The sequence below is a fragment of the Falco cherrug genome, chromosome 10 (genome assembly GCF_023634085.1).
Source record: "Falco cherrug isolate bFalChe1 chromosome 10, bFalChe1.pri, whole genome shotgun sequence".
Classification (NCBI taxonomy): domain Eukaryota; kingdom Metazoa; phylum Chordata; class Aves; order Falconiformes; family Falconidae; genus Falco; species Falco cherrug.
Window position 1 is genome coordinate 1477967 of NC_073706.1, and position 22210 is coordinate 1500176.

Below are 22210 nucleotides of genomic sequence, written 5' to 3' on the forward strand. Positions count from 1 at the left end.
GCTTGACGGGCTATGCTAAAACAAAGGAACACAGTTAATTTAGCTTTGAAGTTGCTGATGTGTTTTCCAAAACAATGTTATAATCCAAAGTTATAACTGAGGACACACCTGTAGCATTACAAAGCATCGCTCACTATCATGATGCCAAAGCAGGTGAATACACTGCTTACCTTACATTCAGTTTAATAGCTCTATACTCCCCATACACACACCAGACACAAAACACACAAAACCTGAAACATACTTTTTAGTTACATTTTCTTAATTAAAACTAATTTAAATTTGTGTTCAGAATAAACCTCCCGTTAGCTGATGTATTACCAATTGAGCTAACTTAGGATAAATTGCAATATAATCACATATCAAAACCAGCTCTATTTAGCATTCTCAAATTGTTTATAACATACTACTTTTTCCTGCAGAGAGAAGAAACACATGGTTTTGTTACAACACAGAGAACACGGTAGTCACAGATAAACTGATCTATATATGATCTTCCTTCTAGTCATACACTCCATCACTCATGCTTCTTTGATTTTCATCTTCAGCTGGAAAAGTGGCTGTTAAATCAGGTTAACAGACATCCTGAGAAAATTTCTTCTTTGTGAAATTGCTAGCACGTGCCTTGCACATTTTGTTCATTTTAATTATGAAAATCCATATAAAAACCTTTTCTTTATTTGGCTAAGCAACTCACTGCATAACAGGGTATCCAATTGCTACAGGTCAGCAAAACCACTCAAATGCCTATCAGTTTACAGCAATAGGTCACAGGGATGCTGTTATGGCAATGTTGTGACACTACTATTAGTATTTACCCCCAAGCATGACAGCTATATATATAGCTGTAATGAGCGTAGGTAGACTCTGTAGAGCACCTAGCACAGTGGAGCGTAAATCCAGGACGGGGCCCTAAGACAAGGGAAGTTTAAATAATACTGTATATCTGATTAATAATAGAAAAGTAACTGTGAATCACTGATCTTTCTTGTATTAGTTTCACACTTTATGAATTGTATTATTGTGCTAACACATCTATGTATTGCAATTTGCTCAGACATTACTGAAAAGACATATGAAGGTTAAAATTTGAGATTTTATTAAAGTAAGAATGATACTGAAGAAGTCAGATCATTGGTTGTGACAATAGCACGCCTAGGGTAATTACAGAAAAGATGGTGTGAACTAAACATGCTTTAAATACACTAAAATGATCCCTTCCGCTCTAACAGCCATGTAGAGACATTCATTTTCCAAGCACAACTTAAAGAAGCTTTAGGGCTACTCTAAGCTATGCCTTGGCTCCTTCATCTTCAGACCTGGTAGGTCTGAACCGTCAATCAGAAGAACATGCGATTAGTCTGTACTCCTCCATTCACCTCCACAACACTATAACATGCTCCGCTCAAGGAAAGTTTTTCAGTCTTCTGGAGATCCTGAAGAAGTGGTGATACTGCTTTTTTGCGTCAAATGAGATGTGGAAAACAGCTTCACTATCTAGAAAGGAAGGAAATACATGTTAAAAAAATATAAGCTTCATTTTGTTCGTAAGCTATTATCGTTATAAATGTAGCAACGAATATGATGCATCTTGAGGACTTTACAAAAACTCTTAAGAGTGTCTTTAAACAACTTCACTAGAGAAAGAAGAATGAGTGATACACAGTCTTAACAAAAACTGTACCACAGCCACATTATTAAACTGATCTCCACGGGATCAAGTGACTGCAGAAGGACAAAGAACCGCATTATATTACCAGTCATCACGAAAGACAGGTAGCTTGCCATATTGTCCCCGAAAGGCAGCAGGCTAACTCGGTCTGTTACTTCTGCTACAGACCTATTAATGTTGCAAGCTGTGCTTTATCTGACATGGCACAGATGGCACTATGAGGACAACTTCCTGTAGAAAATCAGAGGAAAAGTATAAAATATTTTTCTGGAACGGTGAGACCAAAACTGACTGAGTGATGTGGAGGCAAGAGTGAGCAGCCAGACAGAGGGGAAGTCGTGACTGCTTCGTCTGGCTCAGCAGCCTGATGTTCAATGGAATAAGAGTGTTCTGCTGAAAAATCTTCCTGTATCTTTCACAAGTATAGGTTGCAAGTCAATACCAAAGAATTACCAATCCTAAAATTAAAACTCATATTTGCCTATATTAGCATATCATTCCTTTATTTGGTAGAACAGATGGTAAAGAAAAATACTCATAAAACCACGGAAAAATGTAGATATGACTTTCATTCCATCAATCTTGAACAGCTATGCTGGTGGTTTTATTTTTTAAAAGTACTAAAATACAGCAGGGTCTACAGACAGAATTTAATACTTGACCCAGCTGTGAAACAGCCAGAAGGCAACTACAAAACCAAACCAAAACCAGTATTTTGAAACAGTGAGAAGGCTGGCTCAGCATGTTCCAAACAGGTCCTGGCACAGGCAGTGCAGATACAAAGTTTGTGCTATTTGGGATTCTTTTTTGTCCGCCAGGTTGAAATTATATTCAACTCCTGGTACTGGCAACAGAGAAAGTGCTGTTCTGGAAGCTATGAGAGTAGCTCTTTGCCACAAAGAGGGTGCCTTCTACCTAGGACAGGAGATTTATTTCTGCCTAGGACAGGCGACTTACTGTCTGTCCTCCCCTGACACAGAAGGTTCCTCATGGGGCTGTAAGGACCGAGTAGGACCGAGAAGTAAGAGAACTGGCATGTAAGAGGCACTGCCCCCTCAAAGTAGTATTCTTGGTGGATTTGGGTAGAGAAGGCAATACTAGTTAAAAAACTCCGCTCTTCTTCACAAACGGAAGAGAAAAAAAATAAACAACTCCCAAGCTTGCTGCTTGGTTGTGATGTCAAGATCTAGAGTAGTGGGTGTCTGCTGATGCTGCAGTCCACCTCTGACTGCAATGACCAGCAAACTCTATTCACGAATTCATCTATTTTTCATTTTTTTCTCTTCCTCAGTGCCTGTTACTTTACTCCTCACCCTTTCAGCAAATGGAATACAGCAAGTTTATTAGAGATACTGCTGCGTTTTGGCTTGTTTCACATCATCTGTTTCTGCTTTACAAAGGAGGGTGGCAAAAAGAGACATTTTGGCTCACCTTGATTCTCGTGACCTGCCTTTTTTACAGTTGATTTTTTTCTCTTCTTTTTTAAGGGAACGACACATCATTTTGATTCTTACTGTCTCCTTCATATGAAACTCAACAGTATTTCATTCTCTGTGGAAAGAAGTAAAATATTTTACTTCGATTACACAGAAATCAATAGCATTCCAAATACCTACATAACTGTATTCATACTCTGTGTATTAAAGAATTACTGACAAAAGCAATGGAAAATAATTTCCCTTACAGAACATTGTGAACATCAGGTGTATTTTACAAGTACATTGTTTTGAAAGTGGAATTTGTAAGTGATCCTTATTAATGTAATTCATCAAAAACTAGCACTGTAAATACTGCAAAGCTTTAAAATCCAGACTGCACTAGCACAGCACTACTATAATGCCACTTCTATGTGTGTATGACGACAGCATATACAACAAGGGAAAGCACTACTTACAGAGATACTGTCCGGGAGTGAAGAAGAAGAATCTGAAGACAGAAGTCTGCCACGTGTGCCAGTGGGCTTTCTCTCTTCACTTCGCTTTTGTAAAAAGTTTTCATTTGCAAGGTCTCTATTTTTGGCCTTCAGTGTTTGGATTGACGTGACAGGGATATAATCTCAAACTGTTACTGATTTAAGCTACCTGATTTGATTTCTTTTTTACTCTCTTGAGACCATGTATCTATATGCTTGCTCAGATTTGGTTCAACATTAGTAAATTATTTTAGAGTACTCCGGGATTTTAGAGAACTCTGGCTTATGGGAACAAGTCTCTCAGGTAGTTACAGAATGAAACCAATGTTAAGTAGGTATGTTCTAGAGACTAAATACTGAACTGGTCTTCATTAATGAACAAAAGTACTGGCTAACATGATCTAGCATGATCTGATGGAGTGAAGTATCATAAAAAGGCCTGACAGAATAAATTGACATTTTAATACAATTTATGCCGCACTTGACTTCCAGCATCTATATGAAAGTCTTTCATGTAACAGGTCTCTTGCGTTAAAGGACACATGAGTAACTTCAAAGCAGCTCTGATTTTCACTCTGAAAAATACTGATGCTCCTTTTCAACAACAGTGTCAGAAGCCTGAAAAATAATGATGGATTCAAAATGCCATTTGTTAGAACAAAACTCTTTAGATGTGGAGATGTTCTATACCTGAGAAATCAGAGAAAGAAAATTAAAAAAAGTGTTTAACAGCCAAATAGCACAAAGATTATGTGTGTACTGTGTTGTGAGTACATGCGCTGTCAAGTTGCTCATTATATTGATAGTTTGTAGATTGTCTTTGCTGGCCTCAGCATTTTGATAGAAAATGAAAATGAAAAGAAGTGGTAAAATAAGAAAGAAACAAGACCGAAAGCAAGGCAAAAGGTACAGGAAACGTGAATTAATTGAGGAGAAAAGACTACCAAGTTCTGGCAGTACGCTGGGTGAAGGCACAGAGGTTAAGGGAAAATGCATTTTCTCTTTCGGCAAGCATGCACTGTACCTGTACAAGTCAGGTAAGTGGGTTGTAAGTAAATAGTAGAGAGTCAGCCTAGAACAGCGGATACCAACACAAATCTCAAAGAAATAAACCAACCCAACAACTGATACTCTTCATTCCTCTTAGTCCCCTCCCTCCACCTGAAATATCACAACTGTAATCAAACAAATCAAACAGAAGAACGTTTAGTCAGCAATGTTTCCTAAGTGACTGGAAACATTTGGAAGTCTTTGATAATGAAGAACTACCTGACCAGGTAAAAAAATGCCAAACCTACTTACACATACTGCTTACTGTTAGGGGTCTGTTATATAATACATTCTAATGTACACACAATTTTTACATGATTAATCTAGTGATTAATGTACAAGCAACCTTGTACATTCTTGCAGTTAAAAATAGAGCAAACAGTAAGAGGTGGTACTCCAAAAGCTGGGGTGGCTCTAAGGTAAACCAGGTCAGAAGAAAGCAAGAGAAAAACGCTTGGCTACACCTGTTCCCTTACCTGGTTCACATTGGGGCCACTTCAACCTTCCCCTGGTTGAAAGGAGAAGAAAGAGGTGCTGGGAACACCATGACAGCGATGGGAGGAAGCACGTGCATAATCCCTTGTGTAAGAGTTTAAACTGAGCGAAAACCTAAAGCATCTAACTGGAGACCTAGAGCACTAGTCTGCAAACTAGTTTTCAGAAGCTGAGAAAGAAAAAGCATGGTACTTGAGTTCTGTTTCTCGTTCAAGGCCAAACTATTTAGGGCTCTGACAGACACTCATACCTCCAAGATTCGGGACTCTGAACGGGGAAAGCCACACACCTATTCCTTGAGATAGTCTGTAGAAGAACCTGTTCTAGCTAGACAGTCTATTAAGTATAATGCCATTGCTTAGTAACTGCATTTTTTGAGAAGAAACCTTCCATATTTTATCTCTAATGTCTTCTGGAGTATTCAAGACAAGTGAGCAGAATCAAGTACTTTGACGTGACCGTAAAGGCAACAAGTAACAGAAGCATGGGATATCCTCTGTAGGACACCCAAGATGCACCAAATGGATCAGGGCAAGAGTCAGTGATCTAAATGGGACAGACACCAAGCAGAGGCACTGCTGCAGCAGAAAATCTGTAGGTGTCTGGGCAATTTTAAGAACACTGTACTTATAGCAGAAATAAAAAGAATACCAGGACATTCAGGTTCAACCTCATGTTGATTTGGCACACCCGATTTCTAACAAGAACAGCCCAAGCTGTGACAGCAGAGTGGCTCTCAAAGCTTGGCTAAATGCCTTTGTTTGTGCAACTGGATTCCACTGTAAGCGTAGAGGTGAGAGACGATCCCACCTTTAGGAACAAATGTCAAAAGAATCCCCCTTTAGGGATACACATGTCAAAAGAATCAAGAAGGTCTGTGACATTAATACTGCTGTAAAACTCCAGTGAAGACACCACTTTGAACACACTGGCTGGCAGATCATACGTCAGCACAAAGCTGTGCGTGCCCCCTACCAACAGGCACAACTGGCTGTTGTGCTCACTGGCTACCAGTAAGACTCTTCTCCAAAATTAGCTACTCTAATCAAAACATTCTCCTTGAGATCCTTGCTGAACATTCACACGGGTCAGCTTAGACAGTATTTGGCTGTCCTGAAAAAAACACTCAGGTTCCTGAACATATGCGATGTCCAGATGGTGGCTTCAGGAGTGCTTGCTCTGTTGTCCAGATAGATGCCCACTGAAACAATGCCAGTCCTTGGGGCAGAAACACAAAGAAAAACTGTCCCGTTCCTCTCCTCTGTGGCTAACAGAAGCCTTCCCAGAAGGTGGTTCAGGCCCTTTTCCTCCAGAACTCCTGCAGAAGCTCCTGCACTGGTTTGGCACTGAAAGCGGCCCGTTAGCACCAGCACTAGTAAGACAGAGGGACGGCCATTCTCAGTGACAGTGGCAGGGCAGGTGGTGTCACTACCAACAGAGTACAGCCAACAGCTACATACTGCCATACGTACACAGCTATGCAGCCAGTATCTGCAGCGCGTTGGCCGGCACCACGTATTTAGTGGTATGGTGCTGACCACATGGATAACAGCAAGACTTTTACTTTTAAAAGACCACGAAGAAGATGTGCCTGGGATTATTATTGATCCTATTTAAAATGTTAAACCGGAGATTAAGATTTACTTCCTGTAATTAACCTGGTTTAAACAAATGTTAGAGTTGTCAGAGGAGTGAAAGAGAAGCCACGTGCAATGTGGATATCTAAACTGACAGAACTTACTTTCAGCCGCTCAGGATTCCTCTTCAACCTGTTGTTGGGAGATACACACACATATAACTATTATTTTCATACAAAGGCTAGGCAATACTGGATTTGGCCAGTTAATAGTGGGTTTCGTGCAGCACCTCTGTGCCCGAGCCAAGTGGAGACCCTGAGGCAGCCAAGAGATCCCAGCACAGCCAGGGCTGTTTGCCTCTTTCAGGCACAGGCTTTGCTGCCTACAGCGAGCAACATATGTCAGTGGCTGCGAGTCTTGAGATGGGTGGTTTAAAGTTTGCTTGGCTGTTCCTACAGCACATTTCAAGCAAAAAAAGTCCAAGACTTGAAGAAAGTAGAGCAAAGTCACCTTTGGTGTCCCTTCTGGTAATGCAAGCAGCTGGGACGCATGTCGATGCGGGCAGTCTCAGTAACTCGGTGACCACGTGCTGCGTCTAAGCAGCCAGGAGGGGCCGCTTGGCCTGCGACGGCTACACCACATACCGCTAAAAGACAACGACTCCAAAACCAGCTTCAGTTACCTCCCAGTGCCCATACATCAAAATCTAATAAGCTGGAGCCCTTGCTGCTACAAGTCTGGGATAAGCTAAAGGCCAAGAGCTGCCTTCATTTCTGCTGAGGAGCACCTTCCAACTGTGACCATGCCAGTTGCTCCTCATTGTGTGGTTGTATAGATGATTTATCTCTAAATGTAAAGCCACACTCCTCCTCTTTTTCAGTTGCATTGTTTGCCATATCACTTCTGATTTGCCTGGATCCCTCCAAATTCCAGTGCTCTGCTTCATGCTTCTAGCTGTTAGCACTTGCGCTCTCATCTGAAAACTTAACAAATGCATTCCATACCCCATGACCCCAGTTAACAAGGGCTGCTCCGGGAGTTCCAACTTCCTACCTGGTTCTACACATCTTCATCACAATACCATCTAAACTCATCTTACACAGCTTGCTTACAGGAATGACAGAGAAGGCAGTACAACGAAGATGATAAATCAGCTATCATGAATTGAAAGTACAGTATTACTCAGCTAAGGGAACTGTATGCATGAGCAGAACTGTAACCAATATCCAGGGGGAAGGAAGCTTTGCATTTACTTTGAAAGCCTAGGCAGGATCACTCTTCACAGCAGACAGTAACAGAAGTGTTGGTGCACGTGCTCCTATTACCATGGTCTCAGAAAGACAACAAACCGCATCACAGCTATTACAATTATACTAGTAATTTTAAAGGACGTGGTAATGGTCTTGCTGTCCACAAAGGGCAAAATCAGTATTATAACGATCATGCAAAACAATAATGAGTATATAAATCTCAACTAACTGTCCACTAGCTGGTGTGATAAAATTGCTACTGAACCACAGCAGATTACCACAAAGCATCTTTACAAGGCAGAAGTTTTCATCAACAGGATATATCACATTCTTGAGGTACAAATCAGAGATAGCTGTTTTCACAGAAAATCTGTTCAAATAATTCTTTCTTCCTGACTGGATGAAACGTCATGCGAAATGTTTCACTTTTATCCATATAATTTGCACTGCTAATGAAGACTCCAAAACAGTTCTTTTGTGGTGTGACAGCTGCATCCAAACATGGACTTACTGAAACTCCTCAGATGCCACAACACAGTAAGACAGATGTAGACCAACAAAAGAAAAGCTTCAGTTCATACTAGTTTGTAACAAAACTATATGGACTGAATAGATCAGCCAAATAACCTAAGGACCTACGGTGCCAGTCTCAGCATCCTACTCTGTTGAGCAGAGATTTACCTTCACAATTGTTGCAATGCTACGAGAGCTTTTAGGCTGATTGTTCGTATCTTCCTTTCAACCAATACACGTTCCTGTCCGGATGGAACATTTTACGTGGTGCTACTTTGCAGGTCGATGTAAAGATACTATTGTTACTTCATGACTATTTTAAGGTTTCTGTAATCAGTGTACAGATGCTCAATGGCCAAAACAATTCCTTATTTGTGTCTGAATGAGAATTTTGCTACTGAGCTCATGGTAGGGTATTTTTATTCTCTCACTGAGAGACTTCTTCAATTCCCGACTGAACAACCCCACTGCCCCACAAGACATATCACAAGGACAAGCAAGAGCACGTTTGAAGAAATACTTCCTGTTAAAAAGACAATACTGTCCTCGCTAACACCTTATTTCCAATTAAAAAAAAAAAAAAAAAAAAAAAAAAAAAGGCAGTGAACTGGTCACAGTGCAGGAAACCTCTGACCAAGAAGAAACTCTTTGAGACCAGCTACAAGCACCTCAAGTAAAACACATCATAAACAAGAACCTGGAGCTAGCCAATAGCTTCAATGACAAGAAATAGTGAAAGAGAAGGAAAAACCCTCCTAAAAAGCCCTGGAGCATCCAGCGAGGAGACAGGACATTGTCATATTTGCATACCAAGGCTAAGAACACAAGCAAAACCAAATTCCTTGCATTTAACACTCATCTATAATGCTCTGATTACAGGCTTACCCCATCATACCCAAACCAAAATTCCCTTTCTGTCATCAGTGCTTCCCCCAGTGGAGGGGACAAATAAGACCCCACCATTCTCAACACCCTCACTGGTGACTTTTTTAAAAAGAGTTTTCAAATAACTGTGCCACCCAGTCTATGCAGCACTTTATCTGAAAACAAATACACAAATGGTGTTTATCGTCCAGAATGGAAATCTCAACCCTTCTATCAATTTTCACACTCAGAGTGCACACCAGCCCCATAAATACCAACTACATGCACTTTGAGGACATTACTCATGACAGTCACTCAGCATAGAGAAATATATCATGTTTCTGAAAGAGCCACATGGATACTCCATAAGAAATAGCTTTTATTAAAAAAAAAAAAAAAAAAAAAAAAGACCCTCTACTCATTGTATACGTTGTTCTCAAATACCATCCTAAAAAACTATACCAGAAAAAACTTCAAAAAAGTGATTAACTGTGTTAGAACATCCCACCCAGTGGAAAATCCTCCCCAGAGCCATCCCTGCCAGTCTTTAAGCTACCTCCCAACCCTTCTAAGCTTATCATCAGAAGGAAGCCTTTTGTGCAGAAAAGGAGAAAAGAAAAAAAAAACCCAAACATGTACAACTTGTCAAAACCCTCCCTTCCACCTTCCTGTAAGGACCTTCTATGCCAGACACCAGTGCTCCCAGGTGTCGCACACAGGCTTGCCTTGTCATACCCAGCCCACAAGCCGCCCTCACACCCCACAGTTGAGATCAAATAACTAAGACCAGAATGAACTCGCACAGACCACTGACCAAGCACAAACACACCTAACAGCTGCAAAAGCAGCTCTCACAAGGTAGTAACTCAGCCTTTGATTGTCAGTCCTGATCCTCAAAGGCTGCCCTCCAGCCGCAAACACAGGAATAAAAATTCGTAACGTTTCAAAACAGCAAGACACTGCTTCTCTCCCACACTCTCCACATTCTCCCCACTCTCCATCCCACAGGCTATAGCCTCTTTCTCTCTCTGTCTACATCCAATCTAGACATTTAAACCTGCCAGGAAGCATTACTTCCCTTTCCCCAAGAAGACAAGTATATAATTTCTGCCTTCCCACAAATTAGCATTCCCACATTGAACTTGCCAGCCCTGTTTCCTTTCAAAGATGACTTAATAAATACAGACTCAAAACTCTGAGGGATTTTCTCAATTTGCATTCCATTCTCAAAGAAAGCTGTCACCTTCAGGTCAGGCCTGAAGGTGGCTTGCATGCCCGAAAGCTTTTCTGCTTTTCAAATTATACCGATCTAATGAAAGACATTACCTCTGCGTATGTCCTTAGACATCACGGCCACAACAACACTACTATGGTTTTTACGCAGTTCAAAAATCAAGCCATATTTACATTCCAAGTAAATTTCTCATCTTTATAAACGTTTCAAAACGTGATTTTGAATCCCTAGAAGTTTAAAGATGTATTGTCCTTCCCAAATTACTAAGACTGTGGAAATTGGTGTGGTGTTTTATGAGGCCACTGTAAAACTCTGGTTTTCCAACTTGAACTTTTTACAAGCCATCACTATCCTCAAAGGTTTGACAATAGATCAGAAAGTGCTCATTGCCATTGGAGTAAGATAAAGCTGGAAAGATGCAGACTTCATTGCTTAATATGACAAAATCCAGTTGTCCTAATCATCAGTCTTCCTTAGTAATCAGCCAGCCCCAAACCTCTGATGGAAGGAATTATGACCATACCCAGACTGGGAAAACAAATATGGATCAAACCAACCTGACATTCAAATGTCTTCACTCTATCAACTTCCTAATCACCATTACAACTAACTGCCCTTGTTAAGTATTCCACGACATACGGAGTTCACATTTCAACACTCTTGTTCACCTTTTTCCTCCCAGAGCCATGATTTCTGTAGCAACTATGGTCGAAATCTTGAGATGTAAAAAGCCAGCACACACTTTTCTGTTCACTCCTCACCATTCACACAGAGGCACGCAGAGTCACAAGCTTACTAATAAAATTATTTCCCCACTTAAGACAGAATACACATTTTAGAAAATGTTTGAACCGCTATATGGGAGGGGAAAGCTCCATTACCCAAATACTTTCTAGTTGAGAGCCTGTCCATGTGTCTACATTCAACTCATCCTTGTTTTGAAAAACGACCTGCACTCTTACCATCATGATTAGAATTTCCCAGGGTCCATGGCTCATCTGAATCAAAGTGAGTATCTCCTCCTATTCCTGGTCCAGGAAAGTAAGCGTGAGCTAGGAATCCACCTTCTCCATCAAATGGAGAGCTGTCTCCATGGAAACCAGAAGCAAAAAATATCATAATATCTGCCTCCTTTCTGTCATTTTTAATTTCATGGTAAGGGACCTCTTCAAAGGTAAGTGGTGTCACTCTCTGCCAAACATCAAATGCCTGACGAATGGCTCTCCTTGTATCAATCTCTCCAACCTTGGGGGTATAGTTGTGTACACTGCGTGAATGAGAAAGAAGGGTGGTTTAAATTTGCAGAATATATTCATGACTTCATATTATAATTCCAATACATAGCTACACCTACATAGTTTCCATTTCCAAAGGGTCTTTATTTTTTGCAGACACTACTTTGTGCATGCAAAGTTTTGTTCTTACAAACAAAGTTACCAACAAAACTACAGCCCTGATCTGAAGGCTACATTTCTTAATAAGAATCTTCCCAATTCTTTAGTCAATCTTCTACCACTTTCTGAAAACCTGACAACCTTTAAAATCTTGGTGTAGACAGCTAAGTAACTCAGTTTAAAAATTCAGATTTTGTCTGAAATTATTACGCTAAAATGGAATCCAGTGTATGAAAAAGGCTTACTAAAATTCTTCTTGAGAAACAAACCTTTCAGTAAACTGCACAACCTTAGTTACATGAGCAGCTTCATTCTCAGGACTACTCAAAATACTTAAGAGCTCCCAGAAGTGATTGACCTACCAGTTTTGTGCAACCCAGTCCATGTCAGCTGATGATACAGAGTTTGGGGGTGGGTAAGGTGGAGTTTAACTGCACATAAATTTCCCATAATTGTAAACTTTAGCTTAGAAAGTGCTGTTCCTAGGGTGGTTTTTGTGCGTGCATATAACAGACTCAAGACCTATTAAGCTTAGCTTGGGGAATATGAAATACCTATGTCATAGAAACAACTTCCAGTCTTTAATGAAATTGGCTTAATTTAATATGACTGACAGCTGAAACACATCCAGTGGTAAAACAAGATACCTATCACTTCAATGGCAGGCTACAAATTCTGAAATTGGAAAGTTAAACAACTGCTAGTTTGACAATGGCAGAAGTGAAGCCACCTGACAACCTGCTTCCCGTGGTTACACATATGCTCAAGATATACTTGATTCATATGATTATAGACCAGTTTTCTCTAAGGTCCAGAACAGGTTAGAAGCAGGATCTGACTCTCAGATCTCTGCATAAAAGAACACGTCCCTTTACAATTTGAAGGAACTATTATTGGTGGAAGCTTTGAACTAGTCCTTCCTTCCAGTCTCTGCAAGTCCTTCACTGTTACCTGAAGAATCCCCTTCCTCCTATCTCAGAGCTCTCAGCAGAAGCAACAGAGTGCCCCAGCCCCCGATTCTTTCCCTTCACACCATCATATTTCTTCCCACACATTCTGGCACCCTCTCCATGCTGGTCACTCACATTTCAGCCTCTTCACCACAAACTCACTGTCTTAGCCTTGCTCACCCATATCTTCTCCTTAATGTCTACGTTCCTAATTTTTACTCCTCTGCAACCTCCCTTCCCCCTCCAAAAAAATTAAAAGGCTAGGCTAAACTTTCAGCTAGGGGGGGGTGTTAATTTTACTTTGAATTGACATTCTTATTGTCAGAAATTTCCACTGGCGTCATTTGGCAATTGCCTTTCAAAAGCTAAGGGCCTAAATGACTCAAAGAAAATACATCTCTGGGAAACAATCATCACCTGACACCTGGAGCCCACCTTCAGCGTATTGCCTCAGCAGGCCTAAGGCTGGACAAAAGCAAGATTTCTACTACATGAGCAAAAGTAAAACATCTGCAAAAATAAATATTCAGTAAAATGTTGCAAATCAGTAGAGGGAGAAAGCATCGCACCTCTAGACATGATGTTCCTTCTGCTTTAATGGTTTCTTAAAGACGACAAATGATCCAACAGCTACAGCATTAGATTTCCAAGGGAACAGAAAGGGGCTTACTAGGATTTTCCTGCCAAAATTACACAACTGATGGCTGGGATTTAGGCATCTTTACTGATCATTGAGAATAGACTCTTCAGTTACTCCAGTGCTCTGAAAGTATTCCCCCTCTCCATGTTCTGAGAATGAAAGCCTCAGCTCGGCATTACAGGGAAAATCCAGTTTTCAAAAGTACTTCCAAAATTTGCATACCACACAAGTACAGAACAATTTTTTCCCCAAATAAAAAGGGGCAGGGAAGGGGCTATACCTGTAGGTTATATGCTTCTGTCTCCACTTTTGTCCAGTTAGTGCGTACCGCTTTTTCCTCCGGCTGTGGCGCAGGTGGGGATGATCTGGAACTCCACATCGAGGTTTCTTCATCCACCTGGAAGGGAAAGAAAGAAAAAGCAACCTAACAAAGAGTTTTGAAAAGAGACTCAAAAGAACTCAGAGGGTGACTGGAAGACCTCGGAGGGATGACCAAGAAAGGCTCAGTCTTCTCTCTCTTGAGTTTAGGCTTTTTGCACAGAGCTGTACACCCCACCTCTGCTGGCAATGCACACACCTCAGCACACCAAAATGAATTCATTTTTCCTTTTGGAAACACAGATACAGATCGAGTAGCCCTTATGCTTGAAAAGAGCTTAATGATGATAATGCCACAAGAGACCCAGATCAAAACTGCACGTGCAGTGGGATCAAACTCTCCTACCACCTACTCTACCCACTCTCCATTTGTTAAAGTGCTCATGTGCCAGTAAAAAACCTCCAATTCATAACTCACTAGGTACGACTGAATCACTGCAGACACAACCCTCCCAGATAACGACAAAGGCTTTCACCTTTCACACAACGGCCAGAACAGATCACTCCAGTCTGTGGGTCACAGTCACCAAACCTTGTTAGGTCCCCCAGGAACACACTGCAGGACATGGGATGCAGAAACATGCCACTGCCTGGTCACACGCGAGAAGAGCACCGTAGCCAGTCCTGGCAGATTTCTCACACAGGACACCAAATTATCTCCTCAGCAGGGCTTCCCCCACATCCCTGGGCACCTGGAGGACAATTTTAGCCTCCAAATGCATGTTTTTCCTTCACCTGCAGCCAGCCAATGGCAAGTAGCACATGTGTGCCCACATGCTTGAGTCTAACAATGTACATATTATCCGTCAAAAATATTAGCTCCACAGCTTTAGGAAGGGAGTGTCTTTCCATCACCAGTGATGGTTTACAAGACCTCCTTCCAGGACACCTTTTAAATAAAAACCCAAACAGACACTTGTACAGCCTCACAAGAACATTCTCTCACAGCACACACACACACAGCAGCCAAGCAGCTGACCTTTCCTTAGTCCACTTCTGAGATGTAAAAACTACTGGTTCTTACAAATCTCAGTGCGGTCACCTGTCATCTCCTCTCCACCAAGAACAGAGCAAATGAAAACTGTTACACATATTGTACTGTACCTGACAAGAACCCAAGCTGCATATAATAAAACTAGCACAGATCTTCCCCACTTAGGTTACCTTACATTTATCAGTATGGCCTGTCTTTCAGAAATCTGAGCAACCTGTAGAAATCAGATCTGTCTTGCCCACACAACTGCTGCCACCTTCAAAGAAAAGCAGTTACATCTAAAGTCTGCTTTTAGAAAAACCATATTAATTCAACCTCAATACACTGTGGTTTTCCAAGTGTCCTTTTGCATTGCTTCTACCACTCTTCTAGGGAGACGTTAGGCTTATAGTAGCCTATATTCTCCTAGACATTTCCTGAGTATTTTTTAAAAAAAATTGCAGTTGTATCAAATGGTACAGAGGTTTTAGCATAACCTTACACAAACCTCAGTGTGAATTAGTTTTTCATCTCCTGAGCTTCATGAGGACTCCAGTACTCTGAACATCACCATCATCAGGCTCTGACTACAGTCATAAAATTACCTTCTGTTTTATCTTTATTAGTATCATCTAGAAGACAAAAAAGGTAACAGGGGAGAGAGCTACCAAACCTACATGGATGTGTAGGACAAGCCACCAGGACTTTCCAGGACAGTACTATCTATGCTGACACACCAGCAATACATCACCAGTTTCCTCACATCTCAACATCTGTGTCACATATGAAGACCACTGCCCTTCCCAACCCCTGCCCTATGCCAAGCAGGCCGCAGGAAATCAGCCCCCCTCATCAGTCCCACGCTATCAAAGCCAATCAGAACTGCACAGAGACCCGCCCAAAAGTTAATTCCCTCAAATACAGTCAACCCCTCTGTCCCTGTGCCAGCTCCATCATAATGCAGGGACACAGGGCTGTGCCAGCGGCAAGCTGCGATACCGGCATCCTGGGCTTTAAGGGCTTCTTGAGCCAAAGCTTCCAAGGTACCAGCATTTGCAGAGCTGCTGGTAGTTACGCTACGCACGGCTGCCCCACTCCTCTTTCAACTCCTTTACACTTGGGCCTGTCCAAATGCCCACATTCTACCACAGCTTGTTCCAGAGCTCAGCCACAGGCTTTCTGAAACAGACTCAGTAAAAAAGCCCAACTACCTGATGAGAGCTAGAGAGTACACAAGTTGTCAACAGCCTGTGCTAATATCAAGCTGAGAATGTTTATCTGGATCAGTTCCCTGATTCAACTTACTTCCCTGACATATGGGCTCTAGTCTGATCACATGGGCCAGGGTACAAGTCCAGCCACCTCTTTTTTCTCAGCAGGGCAGATCTACCACAAAATAATTACAAAGCTGCAGCTCGCTGCCGTTGACCTTCTTTAGCTGAGCTTTTTGACAGCCATTCTCTACTGAGTAGTCTGGATAACGCTTTCTGTGTTCCAGGGGATTTATGAAAACACATCACATCAGAAACAACAACAAAAGACAATTACATGAAGCAGGATTCAGGTACTTATGGTCGCTTCCTTCTTCCCACCCCACCCCGCTTTTTCTTTTTTAAATGGGGGCACCAATAATGCTGGATCACCAAAATTTATACTTGGCACTGTTTATGAGTAGACTATTGTGTTCCTCCAGTTGCTTGGCATGCAGAAAACAGGTAATGTCCAAAAGCAGTGACATCCAGACACACCTGCTTTCCCCAGTTCAGGCTCCAAGCTGTTCACAAGACTCCTAAATAGAGGAAGCTGTCACTCTCAATCACCTACTTCACACTTTGACTTATTCTAAAGTCGTTTTGAAGGGACAGGGCTCATGATGCTGACAGAAATGACAGAAAAAATCATAACTGCAATCTCAAAACTCTTAACAGACTGAAATAACAGCTTAGCAAATGCCTGAGCAATTCAGAGCGCTCTGAGCCAGCCTGCCTTGCCAGATCTTCTTTTGCTCAGCTTCTGCAACCAGGTCCGAGGAAGTGACAGCCCAGCCAGGCCTCGCCAGACGTGTCTCCAGCTCAAAATACAGGCTCAGGGCTAACAGCAACTAGGGCCTCTTCTTCCTTTCACGTAATTTCTAGGTAGGTACTCCTGCTCCACCCTGCCATACAACATATGGACCTACCGACTCAGGACAGATGGAGGCAGAGCAATCACGCCTACCTGCAAAGCACAGCCACATTTTGTTGCAGCTGAGGGCTCAAGCCTCTGCAGACATGAGTTTCAGAAGAGGGAACCATCTCGGTTATTCACCCATCAGCCTTTGGGAGTTCATGCACTATATAAACCCCTGCCCAAACATAAACTCAGTAAAACACGGGGCAACACCTTGCTTTCCTCCAGAAAAATACTTTCACTTAGTAAAGCAGGGACTCCCATATGCAGTTTGCTCCCTTCCCCATCACCCACAGGGCAGCAGAAGCAGCTCCCTAGCCTTCCAAACTAGCACCCAGATACCATAGGCCCTTCTTCCCCTGCCCCCTCCCAACTCTTAAGCATCCCAGCTGCAAACCTCTGTTGCGACGGAGGGAAGACACAGTCGCTCAATATGAGTGATCAGCAGACTTCGTTTATTGTCCCTTACAGTCACCTTTTATGCCTTCTTATAATTAGCTCATACATATTACAAAAGTTAAGCTCATTATTGGTTAGTTGCCTAAATACCAAGCCCGCCCCTAGTTTCTCTTCTGTAGTTATCTGTTCCCACCTGCAACATTCTTTTCCCACCAAAATCTTCCTGTTATTGTGTAACAAGAACAGCCAAAGACAGTTATTTTTGCTTTACTTCAGATAAGCTGAGAGCAACGTGCATTTTTGTCCAGCCAGCTGGACTATGTCTATGTGACCCTTTTCAGCTAGTCAGTTATCCACAAACCTCCACACACCAACTGCACATACACAACCTTGCTCTCTGGCTCCGCTTCAGCATTCACTTACAAACTGTGTTGCTATTAACAGCAAAGAGATCTTGGATGGAAAATCCCCACCTTTAAAAAGCATTTAATTTTCAACTCATTTGAAAAGGAAACAAACAGGTTTTTCTCTATCTGTCAATGGAGAACAAGGGGCTTTTCCTGTGAGCTAAAGGAGGGAATGTTACATTCACTAGAGAGGCACTCCTGGTCCAAGATGTCCCCCCTCCTGCCTAATTCACTAATTTCTTCTGTTTCTCCCTCTTTCTTGTACTGTGAAAGGTGCACAACCAAACCCCTTTGTTCTTCACACTATTTGACTTTGTGCCCCCTTCTTCTGTGCTGCTGGGTCCCTTTTGACAGCAGAGCGCCATAACAGCAGAGATTAAGAACTAGGCAGAGCACACTCTGAAAGGTCTCCTATAAGAAATGGTCAAGGCAAAACTCTCAGGCAGGGCCTAAGCAAGTTCTATTATTTGTCCTTTCTTTTTTTGCTCACCATGAGATGCTTCTTTCCCCCAGAAAGCATTAGTAAGACCTTATTGGCTTCTACTTCAGTCAATAGATGCTCCCCTAGTCCAGACCAACAGCGTACAGATTCAGCCAATACATGACATCCAGGCACTCAGACGCCTCAGAAGCCAGTCAGGTAGCAGCAACAACCACCACCTCCAGCCCAGACCTTGCAGTATACTGAAGAGCAAACTAAATGCAACATCTTGCAAAGAACAAAGTTTCTCCAGCCTAGGTGATTTAGACCAATGCTTCTGTGCTATCTGATCACAAACAACAAGTAACACATGGCCAACATACAGCAGAGAACATCTAATGTCCAACAAATGGCAACTATCGACAGCTACGTAGTCTTGACTATCATCATCAGACTACAACAACTGACTTCATGTTGGAACTATATCCCTTCTGAGGGCTTCTTGTAGCTGGAATAACTACCCAGGTGATAAGAAAATGCATTAAGAAAGGGAAAGACAAAATTGGCCCACGTTAATCTTACTCAATAGTTGTCTGGTCCAAAACTCCTGTTACTGGGATCCCATAAAACTGTTGCATAGTAGCAACTGCTGACTGCACAGCTTTTCCCGACTGCAAGGCAGACATTTGGCTGTCAGATGGAAGTAAGTAGCCGTAAGTTTTTAACCAACCCTGAAAAAGAAAGAAACAGATGGTAAGATGCCACAGTAAGTTTTCAACTTAACAGATCAGAACGCTTCCTCAAAAGAGAGTGACAAACTAGCCCCCAAAGAATCAACCACTTCTCTTTTTTTGGTTAGCTTTGGTAATATCATCTGATCTCCGGGAAGGGATGAAGACCCAGCTTAATATCACCTGTCCTGACAGGACAATGCAGATCTGCCAATTAAAAATGGCCATCGTCCCTGCTGAGTAACTGGGGCAGACTTAGGTCTCCGAACACCAGAAACGCCCAAGAAGCTCTGTCCTCATTGCAGAGACCTGCGCACCCTGTCACCTTGCCAGTCCCACAGCAGCATGCTCCCAATAACCCACTGCCCACCACCTACTGCTGCCTCTGGACCATCACTCCAAGCAAACAGCTTAACAGGCCTGGGCAATCCCTGCAGACACAGGTCAGCTTTACGCTTGCACTGAGCACAGAGGTATTTATTTCAAAAACAACAAAAAAACCCCAATAAAAAAAACCCACACAGAAAATTTGCAGACTCTGGTTGGCCAGACTTTTCCTCTACTAACAGCAGATATCTAGAAAATTGTCAGAACAGGAAAGCAAGCCAAGTCTACTCAAGGAGCTTTGTCCCTTTTCCCCACCTCCCCCCTAAAATGCAGCCTTAGATAAAACCACATGTCAAACTTGTCAAAATCCTAAGGACAGCATTTTCAAAAACACCCATTAATTCAGGATTTTTTTCCTCCCCTCTCTTCCTCCGCCCCCCGCTTTGATACCACAAGAAAAAGGAATATTAATTGACCATTGGCAAATGGCAATAAAACCTGAACGAAGGCTTGCTTTCCTAAACTTCTCACCATAACTTCTCATGCACACACTCCCACGCTCCTTTCTTCTGGCCAATACCCTGGCTCTCTGATTCAATACTTAGGTCATGATTACTATGAGATTGACCTGTATCCCGTACGTTTCTTCCAGCCAGGAGGACAATCCACCCGACGCACAGGACACAGCCCTCAACACGCAAGTGCTGATGAGCCACCCGCCTGCGCTGCTCTCACACCAGCAGCCTGATCCCTCAGAGCTGGGGGCAGAGGAGCGGTATGTCCTCCCCCAACATAACACAGCAACGGGAAAGGGACTTGGGTCAGGAGGAACACAAGAAGGAGAACAATCTCCATTTCCTTGTGGCGACAAAAAGATACCAGAATCCACTGGAAAGAGAGAAAGGCCTTACTTCCAAAGCAGGAGAAAGAAGGTACAAGAAAGTACCTGGTCCGGGCACGTTAAACTCACCAAGTAAAGGGACACGCAGCGCTATTCAGGGTGGACATCGCCAGCAGGTCAAGGCAAAGCGAAGCTGCCAAACTGCCCGAGGGGCGGACATGTGCCACCCGCCCTGGCACCGCTGTCCCCGCCACGGGCCGCGGCTGAGCGGCATGAGCCGTCCTTGAGCGGCAAGGGCAGGCACCCTGCCCACGGCGGCCCCAGCCCGGGCCGCCCCGGCTGCCCCCGTCCCTCCCGGCCAGGCTGGGACGCGGCAGCGCGCAGGCGAAGGGCAGGCCGCTCGGGGCCCGCGCAGGCCCTCCGGGAAGCCGCTCCCGGGCGGCTGGTGCTGAGGAGCCACCGGAGCGACGCGGCTGCCCTCGCCTGCCGGCCCCCGGCCCGCCCAGGCCCGGCCGGAGAAGCTGCCGGCGGTGCGGCCGCGCACACCAGCCCGGCCCCAGCAACCGCGACCGGCCGCTTCGGAGGGGCCGGGCGCGGAGGAGCCGGGGAGCCGCTGCCCACCCAGCTCCCAGCGCGCCCCGGGCCAGCGCAGCGCCCAGCCCGCCCCGGCCCCCCCGCGACGCCCCCGGCCCCCCCGCCCCCGCCAGACCTACCCGGCCGGTGCCGGTGTCGGCGGCGGCGCGGAGCAGGGCGCAGAGCAGCGGCAGCAGGGAGCCCGCCGCGGCCAGGCCCCGGCGCCGCCTCGGCGCCATGGCAGCGCGGCGGGGCTCCAGCCCAGCGGCGTGGGCTGCGGCTGTGCGGGGCAGCCGGAAGCGGAAGAACGGCTGGAAGCGGAAAACAGGGCGGCCGGAAGCGGAAGGAAGCCGCGGCCACACGGCCAGTTCGTCGGCGGGTGGCGCCGGGGGCTGCAGTGTGGGTCCGGGAGGTGTGCCTGGCTGGCGGGGGGCCTGGCCGCCCTTCCCCGCGGGGAGGGCTCGCAGCCGGGCCCCGGCAGCCCCCGCAGCCGCCGGTGGCTGCAGGCCGGGGCGAGCGCGGCGGGGCTGGCGGCGGCCCCGCGCCTGGCGCAGCACCGGAGCGGGAGGGCCGGGGCTGTTCCCTGCGGGCTGTTCTCTCCCGGCGGGGCCGTTCCCGTCCGCAGAGGCCCCGCTCCCGGCCAGGGCTGCCTTTGGCCGCACCCGAAGGTGTGCGGGAGCGCCGGGCTGGGGGGGGCTGCGCCTGGCAGCGGGCCCGAGGGGAGCAAGCGGGGCTGGCAGCCGGTCAGTCCCGGCCCTGCCCGGGGGCCCTCCCGGTCTGAGCAGCGGGGCGCTTCGGACGTGTGCGCCCGGGGGAGGCGTGGGATTCTGTGCGGCCTCAGCGAGGCCCGAGGTCACACTCCATTTCTCTCCTTCGTCTTCCTTGGGACCAAAAATGATGCCTCACGGTGAGAGGCTGAAGGAGGCGGCAGCCGCCCTGGCCCAGCCTCACTGAGTTCAGAGCGTTTGAAAGGGTAGTCGTCAGCCTGCGCTTTCACAAGAGCTTAATAAATTATTTTTATCAGGGATTTTGGTCAGGGGGAGATGCCATGACACCAGGCAAATCTCTTGCTCTGTCGTTGGCTTAACCAATGAATTTTGACCCTGAATTTCTTGACACTGAAACAGCACAGCCCCGTTTCCTGCAGGAGCCCATCCCACAGGGAGGTGGCCCGGAGACGTACCTCAGGAGCGACAGTTTAAATACACAAGGTGGGTGCTTAACAAGGGGCAACCCCTACCGCTGCTCCAGCTACCAAGAGCACTGAGGCAACTGTTCTCGCCCGGGCTCTGTTTCCAGCTGGCTTCCCACCATCTCTGTTCATTACATACCCACCTATGTGTGCTCTGCTGGATCTGTCCCTTACGCCAGCTCCTTCCCTGGACAGAAGATTCCCTGCAGGCTTAGGACAAAACAAGACACAGAGCTGCAGCTCAGGCA

At 44.8% G+C, this 22210-nt stretch overlaps 1 protein-coding gene across 1 annotated transcript in view; it reads right to left on the reverse strand.

Moving 5' to 3' along the window:
- The window catches only part of MMP24 (matrix metallopeptidase 24), a 38995-nt gene extending 17914 nt beyond the window's left edge, over positions 1-21081 (reverse strand). The window contains exons 1-4 of the mRNA XM_055721542.1: positions 20911-21081; positions 18881-19029; positions 13832-13948; positions 11530-11834 (exon numbers count right to left, since the gene is read on the reverse strand). Coding sequence (XP_055577517.1) covers positions 11530-11834; positions 13832-13948; positions 18881-19029; positions 20911-21009 — 670 coding nt within the window. The 5' untranslated portion in view covers positions 21010-21081. The remainder of the gene's footprint in view (positions 1-11529; positions 11835-13831; positions 13949-18880; positions 19030-20910) is intronic.
- Positions 21082-22210: the final 1129 nt, after the last annotated feature.